The sequence below is a fragment of the Fukomys damarensis genome, unplaced genomic scaffold, assembly GCF_012274545.1.
Source record: "Fukomys damarensis isolate Sample0158 unplaced genomic scaffold, DMR_v1.0_HiC HiC_scaffold_16, whole genome shotgun sequence".
Lineage (NCBI taxonomy): Eukaryota > Metazoa > Chordata > Mammalia > Rodentia > Bathyergidae > Fukomys > Fukomys damarensis.
Window position 1 is genome coordinate 98835525 of NW_022900928.1, and position 10027 is coordinate 98845551.

General features: G+C 42.3%; 1 protein-coding gene across 2 annotated transcripts in view; it reads left to right on the plus strand.

Moving 5' to 3' along the window:
* Positions 1-10027, plus strand: part of Creb3l2 (cAMP responsive element binding protein 3 like 2) — a 105642-nt gene that overhangs the window by 523 nt on the left and 95092 nt on the right. Inside the window, exon 1 of one of the 2 annotated variants that reach the window (XM_010631705.3) lies at positions 3643-3740. The exons of the other annotated variant lie outside the window; for it this stretch is intronic. Within the exon in view, the coding sequence (XP_010630007.2) occupies positions 3723-3740 (18 nt within the window). The 5' untranslated portion in view covers positions 3643-3722. Of the gene's footprint in view, positions 1-3642; positions 3741-10027 lie in introns of those variants that run through there. 2 annotated transcript variants of the gene reach the window in all.

Below are 10027 nucleotides of genomic sequence, written 5' to 3' on the forward strand. Positions count from 1 at the left end.
CCCGGAGCGGCTGCAGCCTGCGAGCCGGGCCGCGGCGTCTCCGGAGGCCGGGGCGAGGGGCTAATGCCCACCTGAGCAGAGGAAGTGGGCAGTCGACCCTCAAACTTTCTTGAGAATCACGACTCTGTATTCTTTTAGCAGTTCACCCTCTCCCGCCTCCGCCCCAGGCCTTTCACATCTGTAATACCATTTCTGATCGCCCGCAGTACTGTCTTGCACTGGAGGGATGTGTTTAGAGAGAGACTTGTCGCCACCTAGTTTCTTATTGATTTTTATGGGAAGGTTTTAAAACATCTTGACAAGCCGGAGTAGCATTTCCTTTCCATCTGTCTCGCCCTCCCCACCCCTTTGCTTTATTTATATTTTTAAGAGTACACACGTGCGTGCCTGTGTTGAAAAGCCTGCACCTCCTTAGGAAGAAGGACACTTTATTTGGCTTCTAAGAGGATACAGCCAAGAAATCTGCTTCCTCCCTGCTCAGAGGAAACGGCGGCAGAGTAGTCTGGAAAATGTGAAGCAGTTGCAGATTTCAGAAATGGTTTGGGAGGTGGGACAGCTCACCAGGTCCTTGTGGGACTGTACCTCAGAGACTTCTTAGGAGATTTAGCTGTCATCATTCATTGCGCATTTATTTTAAAGTTTTCAATTTCAACTTTTTGGTATTAAATTTGCCGAATGAAATTTTGTTTCCAGTACCCAGCACATAAGACGAGTTTGTCATCGATCTCTTTTGGGTCTTAAGCATTTGGAGGTTTGTAGGGAGAGAGGAGAGAAGACATTGATCAGAAAAGGAGAGGCTTGGCGCTTTCCCTTCACGGTTCTGTTCATGGGGTCAGTGCCAGGATATTTGAAACTTGCAAAATGGTCCGCAGGCTCCACCTCTTTGGCCTTTGCCTCTGGCTTACGTTATTTTGGGAAAAGGGTTGAGTGTCTCCCTGCTGATCCCACTGAAGGGTTTGTGGTGGCTGAGGGAGGCTTGTTTAAAAAATGCATAGTACAGGGCTGAGAGGGAGTGGTAGTTCAAGCGGGGGCAAAAGCCAGATGTTCGGTGTGATTGGCTCTGCCCGGTGGGCCTGTTCCGAGGAGGAGACCATGTGGCCTGCATTTGTACTGGGAGCCCAGATGTGATTCCTATCTTCTGTAAAGAACTTGGAGCATATTTCAGATTATTTCCTGCTTGAGCTATTTCTATTGCATGAGCTACATTTTAACCATGTGCGGAGGGGCAGTTCTTTATTTTTCTTAAACATACAGTTCCAATGCCACAGCTCTGGGGTTATCCTTCAGCTGATGTCATGAAATAGGGACAGGCATCCTCAATGCTGTTCCTGGACCCTGTGGTTTGCATTGTGAGGCCACCAGCAGAAGTTTGAGGTGCTACCTGTGATGCTGCCTGTAACTCCAGAACGAGCAGCTTGGCCCTAAGGGACATCTTTGTGCACAGTTTCAGGCCAGAGACCTTACATTCCTTTGACATTAACAGCTCAGGTTTTCCATGTCATTTGGTAAAGCAATGGTGTGGGATTCTTTTTCTTTTATTCCTCTTTTAAAAATTTTTTTGTATAAATTCAACTTTTTTTTTTTTTTTTTTAACTTTGAGACTGAATCTTGCTAAGTTGCCCAGGCTGGGCTTGAATTTAGAATCCTCCTGCCTCAGCCTCAGAGCCTCCTACCTCAGCCTCAGAGTGCTGAGATTACAGGCATGTATCCATATGCCTGGCTGCCTCTCTCTCTTTGTGGGGGTTAGGTACTAGGGCTTGAATCCAGGGTTTTCACACTGAGCTACATTCCTAGTCCTTTTTATTTTGAGATGAGGTCTTGCTAAATTGTTAAGTCGCACAGGCTGGGCTTGAATTTAAGATTCTTCTGCATTGGCCTCCTATAGTGCTGTTTTTGGTGACTATTGTGTTCTCCACTTAGACAAGCATATCATTTCTGAACAGCTCACTCATATAAAGTGCAACTCATGATTGTTGCAAGTTAGTGCAACAAACTATATATGAATTAGTGTTGAAAGAGGTATTGGATTGAGTGGCATAGACAGTTGTATTATATTCCCTTGAACTAAGGAGGGTTTGGTAGAGATTTGAAAAGAGCTGGTTCTTATTGCCATTTTTCCATCATGTGGGGCAGCCAGATCTCCAGCTACATCTCTACATGGAGAATTGTGACCATATTGGATTATGTGCCCATTCTTGTAATGAATGTTTACTGGGTGGCTTGTATGTGCCAACACTACTCTGAGACATCAGTGAACAAAGGCAGACAAAAATTCCTGACCTTAAGAAGGTTACATTTTTGTGTGTGTATGTGTGAATGTGTGTGTGTGTGTGTGTGTGTGTGCGCATATATATAGGGAAAATAAACAATAAGTGATAATATAGCAGAAGTAATATGTGAGAGTATAAGTGCTATGGAAAAATTAAAGTAGAACAAGTAGATGATATACATGATAGAGAGGTAATTGATATAATATGTTACACAATATAAGTACTCTGGAAAAAGTAAACAGACTAGGGTAATGAGGATAGAGAATTCCTAGGGGAGGGAGGGAATAATATGGTACTGAGTGAGAGAGAAAAGGAAGCCTCCCACACAAAGATCTGAAGGAGGGGGAGTTGTTAGCTCAGTTGGATGCAAAGCAGAACAGAGGTGCAAAGGTGAGGTGTGTTTCACAGGAGCCCGTAGTGACACTATCTTCTCTTGCAGAGTCTTCTAGTTCCCCAAATTCTTCCCCTTGGAAACTCAGATTCCTTCTGAAACTCTGTTGCCTGTTTTTGGAATGACTTAGTGAAACCTTGCACTTTGAGTGGACTGGCCATTGTCCAGGGAGAGGAGACAGATGAAAATTGGGATAGGGCTGGGGATTTAGCTCAGTGGTTCTGCCACCTGCCTCACAAATGCAAGGTCCTAGGTTGCATCCCCAGTACAAAAAAAAGAAAGAAAGAAATTTGGGATTGTGTTAAGAGCTGATTTTGGCTACCATCTGTGGAATGTTTGCTGCCCCATTGAAGGTAGCAGCCTTTGGTCGGATGCTCTGCTGTCACCATCTTGAAATTTTGAATACTTTTAAAGCAGGAGTCCTTCATTTCACATTGAGGTCTTGCAGAAAGACATTATGTTTAGTGCTTTCCTAAAATGGAGCCATTTTTCCGTCTTCATGACACAATGAGGGAGACACTTTTTATTAGTCTCAGTTTATATACAAGAAAACCAAGGCTTCATGAGTATAAGCAACTTTGATCAGCCCCACAGCTAATTGCTGACACAGCCATGATTTAAACCCAGGTCTGTCTCCTTCCAAATACCATCTTCTTGTCTGTCATACTTTATGAGTGAGGAATCCTCATAAAATAGGAGTTGGCAAATAGGAATGAGATGGCTGTGATTCAAAAACCGCCCCGCTGAGCCCAAAAGCAGCTAATGTTTAACTGGAGCTGACTGTGACAGCCACCAAGCCTTCTTAGTGTGATCACTCCTGTTGTTCTGAATTGGGACTTGGTTATCATGTGCATGGCTGAGCGATCTGTTTTAGCAAACCTGTCACATACCTCATTTTAAAAATATGAAATGTTCAAGTTGCCTAAGGCTAGGATTGTCACATTTTTCAGCTCCTCCTGTGAGCCATGGAGACCAATGTTTTTCTCATTTGGTTAGTTTTGAAGACTCTTTGTCCCGGAGGACAAAGGTTTGGAGGAGACAGATTTAAAGTCTACAGTATAATGAAGCATGTGCTTGGGGTGAGTACGGTGTTGCTCATTAGATCTGAACCTCTAAAGCTATGGGCTTCCTCCTGAAGCTTAAAGAAGTTTTCAGGGTTGGGGGTTTGGAGGGGGTAGTCAGAGGTAGAGTGTGCTTCCCATACTAGGAAACCCTGAGCTCAGTGCCCAGGACCACATACACAGACACAGAAATAGTCTTTGTTCAGATGATGGAATATTATTTTAATTCAGTCAGCAGTGCTTTAAGAACACTATTGCTTCCAGACCAGATATAGCCTAAAAGTGTATTCTGAAAACACAGCAGATCTAAAAATAAGGAGTATGTTGTTAGTGTGTAATGTTATTGTAAGGGACTTGCCTCTTTCTGCAAAGCTGCCTGGGTATTGGATGTTTCTAACATTTGTGTTACATTTCTCTACGATTCTGTGCAAATTACACTTCTGAAAATTCTCTGTGAGCTTGTGCAAATTGAAGAGGAAAATAATTTGTCCATTTTATCTATGTATATCATACATGCACAGGCTGTCTGGAAGGGATGCTCGAGAAATGGGTAACTGTTTCTAGAGGGGAATTGGGGGACTGGAAGTCAGTAGAGGAAGGAAACTCATTGACACAGCATACCCCTTGGTACTGTTTAAATTTTTATTTCCTGGATATGTTTAGGAAATGAATATTTATAACGTAAGGGCATCATCTAAACCTGGCTAGCGATGATTTTTATCTGAGTGTCCTTGGGGGCAAAGAGGGCTTCAGTGCTATATTAGATAGAGCTCAACACCACTCAAGGTCACTAGCCTTGAATGAAAAAGGGGGGTGGGGTGGGGGGTCGGCATGCTGGGTAGAAAGGGGCTCTCTGGGTGGAGGCTGACAGATAAACCTTGAGAGCTTCTGAACTTTATTATCCTGCCGTTTGGCCATTTGGAAGATAAAATACTTTATCAAATGTTGCAATGATTATGTCTTTCTTAAACAATATGTAATAGGAAATAATCTTTGCAATGATAATAATAATAGAAGTTCTTCTTGGTTTAAATGTTTAAAAAACAAGTTATTTGTAAAATTATTTGATAGTTACACTAGCCTGGTTTGTGAAGTAAAGTACCAGGTCTCAGACAGTGGTAGGTGGGGGGTTAAGGGGATGCTTAGCCTGCTGGTGTCTGGATGGGAAGCATCTGGCTTCCATGTCTCGCACTGATAGCTGGGAAGCAGTTGGCTGACCTCACTGGCTCAGTGCTTTCCCACTCCTCCTCATGGGCCCAGAGACTGATTGGGTTCCAGTGGAATGTTGAAACTTTTGGTTTGATGGTCAGCTTGGGGTCATCTCCTTTTGTCTTTGGCCAGATTTTGAAAGGGGACATGGGTCCTCCCTGGCTGAGAATGTCATTATTTGTGGTCACCTGACCTCCAGCATGGAGTTCTGGTCAGTCACAGAATTGTGAAGTATTATTTGTCTTCAGGGGCTTCTTACACCTTCATCCCCTTTGTACTCTCCTCTTCTTCTTGGGCCCCAAGAGCTCATTGTAATGACATTCATTTTCCATTCCCCCCTCTTCAAATTTTGCTCTTGGAAAAGACTTAATAAGCTTACAGTAAAAATTTAAATATGATTAAGGCTTAACATGTTACCCCTTCATGGGCATTTATATTTAACAATCACTTAGGTCAAAAGGGTGAACCTCTAAATGGAGAACTGAAGGCAACAGCTAGATAGGAGGAGAGAAACCTTTGGGAGATGGGAGGAGAGCCTGCCCCTCATTATACCACACATGTGGACCTTATGCATAAGGCAGCCCTGCACATGGGTTGCTAATGTATCTGTGATCTAAATTCTAAAGGGTTTCCATAGGCTTAGCAAAAAATATTTGCCAATAATCGAAAATTGTTCTCTTGGAACCAACGTGGATTGTGGGAAGGCAGACAGTGAGAGGCAGTGTAGACTTTTGTATTTCTTGCCCTTTTGAAAACTCCAAGTTATGATATTCTGAAGATCTGCAAGGACTTCTGATGCATTTTTTTAATTTTGTTTTTTGGAGTTTTTTGGATGGAAGAAACATTTCTTAGGGAATTTTTCATAGAGCTTTAGTGGTACAGATTGGGTCACGTGACCGTCCCTAAACTAGTGGCTGGGCAGGGGCATGAGATTTATATGATTGGCTCAGATTAATCATTTAGAGATGAAAGAGATGTTGCAGAGTCAATCAGCATGACTATTAGTACGATAATCTGAGTTGATGGCTTTTTCCTTTGTCGAAAGGTGTGTGTGTTTTAACAAGCAAAAGGTTTTGTTTGTTTGTTTGCTTGTTTGCACAAAGATTGGCTAACAACTAGAAAAAGTTTTAAAATCTACAATCAATATCCCTAGAGCAAAAGAACAAATTCAAATATTGTGTCACTTTCACAGTTGTGAAAACATCAATTAGCCATGCTGCCATTGGCCAATGAAAGAAGACTGCAGAGGCAGGAGGAGCCCTTCTGAGATGTGTGCTGAAGATATTCAGGGAATGGATGTCAGGGAAGGAGAGTGGTTTTGTCCTGACTCACTAACTAGGGCATGTAGAATTAACTATATTATCTGGACTTTCAGCGTCAGGGTCAAATACAGGGGCTGGAGGAAGCTAGCCTAGCCTGCCATCTCACTCACCATGTGGGACAAGAATGGCTTGTTCTGTTTGAGGTCCACAACAGGTGGAAAGCTGAATGCCGTTTTTCAAAGGAGCTATTTTTCCAGTTGCATATAGCTGTTCAAATATTGATGAGGCCACGTGTGCCTAGTGGTAGCTTGAGTTGCTTGCTGCAGCCTGGCGTCCATCCTCCTGCCCCCCATCTCTTCGCTCTCTTGGACAAATGTCTTGTGGACTTTTCTGGGCATTTGGTATGGTTGCAGCCTGTGGCTGCGGGGCATTGGAATTGTCCAAGCAAATGATCATGTGCTTGAAGGGTATGTCTGTATTCTTTGCTTCTGTTAAATCAAGATGGAAAAGAAATGATGACACTGTCCATCTTTATGACAACCTTGAAATAATTCTCTCTTCTTTCTGCTTATCTAATGCTCTTTGGCTCTTCAGAATACAGTTCTAATAGGAAGAAAAGGGCTAAAGGTGTAGGGAAAGGGGGAAGGGTAGGGGCAAGGAAATAAGGGAAAAGAAAAAATATGAGAAAATGAAAAAATGGAAATAAAGAGTTTGTTAATGGGAGGGGAGGAAAGGGGTGAAGGGAGGGCATGGACAAGCGGAAAAAATGAGAACCAAGACCTGTCATGTGAAGGTACAGGATCCCAGTAATGAATGTAACTGTATTGTAGACCTAGATTGTATCAATAAACTCAAAAGAAAAAAAAAAAAAGAATACAGTTCTAAGGGACTTTGCTTTTTTCCCTGACTTGTACATGGGGAGGCACCCAGGGAGTTATGGCCCATTTTGCCTATGGATGTTCCAGACCCAGAGCAGGGATGAAATTTTCCCAGTTGGATAGGAGACATGACTGTCTTTTCGATACCTGGCTGCTCAGAGTTCCATAGTAATTACTTGATGCGTAATTAAGTGGAGGAGGACAGTCCTAGAAAATGGATAAGTTGGGTGGCTTGGCCTCTTTCGCTAGTGTATTTTTAAAATTCTGGATTCCTGAAAGTGCATCTGCAAATAAAGAACCTTTAGTGTGGTAGTGACTTGGGAAGCTCGGTGTCAATATCTCAGTTTTGTTTAGAAAAGATGATGAGCGCAAAGTGGTTGAAACAGTCAGTTTTCACTAGAAGCAGGGATGAAGGCAGCATCTGGAAAGCATCCAGGCAGATTCCAGCTTGAGGGCTGCTCGCTCCCTGGTGACCTTTGACATGTTATCTGAAGCTCAGTTTCTTTGTGTGGCATCACCTGTCCCCTAATAGATGCATTTTCCACTGTGCTCTATGAGGACAAGATGTCCCTACCTGATGACTCGGACATCATTCTGGAAGCAGAGGGGTGCCTATTGTCATTCTCTCTCCTGTGTCTGCATTTCCTACTATCTTCTGCAATAAACTCAGGTCTCTGACTTGAACACATGCTTGCCACGTGCCCCTCCTTTCTCATTTTTTCTTGCTTGTTTGTGCTCGTTTCATTTCCTCACTTTCCCCTGTAGGACAAACCTCTGTGCTCTGGTTCCTATTGCTGATTGTAGGTCCTCCAAACTCTCCCCAGCTGCTCAATCCCATAATCCTTTCTCTGTCCTGACCTGCTAGGCCTCATGGGAGTATTTGGCAGTAGAGATCACAGGGTCATCTTGTAGCTTAGTTTTTGCTTTGGTGTCCATGATACTTGGGGGGATTAGTTTTCCTCTTTTCCTGGCTCCCTTCCTGCATGTTGAATGTGAGCATTTGGCACTTGGCCTTCTCTTCTTTCTGGGTGCTCCCCTGGCCTCCTTTATCAACTTCCTGGCAGCTGGTTCTTAGATCTTCATATCTGTTGTTTGTCTATTGATGGAAAGTAGATCTTTGGAGTGTGACCTAAGACCTCCAAGTCTACCTTAGCTGTTGTACAGCTCTGGCTGGGTAAAACTGGAGTCTTCATGATGTGTTACTCTAAGAAGAGCTGGGAACACTTTGATGCCCATTATCACTGAGCCCCGTTTATCGGAGGCAATGTTTGGTGGACTCAGCTTTCTCACAATATAAACTCATGAGGCGCTCACAGGTCATTCCCGGGACACAGCTGTTTCCAGGATCAGGGTCACCCATTAGATGCATGGTGTGTTTTGACTTCACTTTTGCTTATACTCTGTCTTGGGAAACCCTTTGTGGAGTTTGGTGGGAGTATGTCTCATCTTTTTTCAGTTGCTTAGAGGGTCAATGCGAAAGTCAGACACAGCTTCTTAAATCATATACCACAAATCCCTCTGGTTTATTTATATAGCTGCTGTTGGGCTCAGTTTCAATCACTTTATGTTAAATTACCTGCTTGTGAGTTGCTGTCTTCTGGTGTAATTCGTTATTTAAATTTTGCTGATATTGAGTAGCTTTGTGTGTGTGTGTGTTTATGAAGAGTTGGGATGAATTACTCAGAACCACCCAGATCTCTATGCCTGCTTCCTATTAGCTCCTGAAAGAGAGTTTTTCTTTGGGAGATAAAGCATTTTGATGATGAATTCATCAAGTACAATTTACCTCAAGGCCAGATCTCAGTTTATCTGACTGTAAAATCCTGCACTTTATTAAGTTGTAGTGTCTTATTTGTATTTATGTATTACGTTTCTACCATTGAAAGTCTCCCATCTTGAGAAAATGTGCTAGTAAAATAACAACCACCACATAATAGCAGCATCAGGGGTGGACATCTCCACTGACTGGTATATGTGCATTTTGTTGTCTCTGCTTTCTGAGTTAAAAACCTTGCTTAAGTAAAACCCAGACATAATAAAGAATGGAAAAACAGAGAGGCACAGAGGTAGGAAACATTTTTTTAGCATTAGAAAAAAAAATCCTCTTCAGACTTCTTGGCAAATAAAAGGAGTGTGGGGGAAAAAAAAAAAAGTCCACAAACAGTTTCCTAGTTGTCTGAATGGAAAATCCTGGTTTTTCAACATTTCATATCTTGGAAATGTCTGAATAGTTTTTGTGTGAAGGGAAATTCCTTTTGGCTGAGAAAGAGCTTACAAGATTCAAACTGATAGGGTGATGTTTGCAGAAAACTTGGAGGAAATAGAATTTGTGATAAAATGCTTTCTCACTGGCTAATTGTGTTAAACAGAAATTTAATCCAAGGTTACCAACCCTAGAGTCTTAAAGGTTCAGCCATTAATTCCTTTCGTTCTCTCACTTCCTGTCTGTGCATCCTGGGGAAACACCTCTCATAGCCTGTTTTTCTTCCAATTTGAGAACTTTTTTTTTAAGCCTATATATATTCCAGGCAGGGGGATTTATACAGTTGACCTTGTAGCTTTCCCTGTGGAGGGGGAAGGAAGTTAGGTAAACAAGTTATTGAATTACAAGTCACTAAATATCTGGTATTTATTTTGCATTAGAGCTCTCTTCAAAATATTTCTGTAGCACAGAGGATAAACTGACAAATCTGAAGGGGATGAAGAGTTGAGGAACACTTCATAGAGCAGGTGATATTTGCAGCGGGTGTTGAAGTGTAAATAGAAATTCTCTAGGCATATGGAAAAATGGGTACAGAGTAGAAATAAGAGGTAATGGTTGGTTCTGGAAATCTCAAGTAGTTTTATGTAGTCTGAGAATAGAATGTTCTGTGGGGAGTGTTGGGAGATATAAGATCACTCAAGGTGTAAGCTTTGTAAGCCATTTAACACTTTTTTTTTTTTTTTTTTTTTTTAT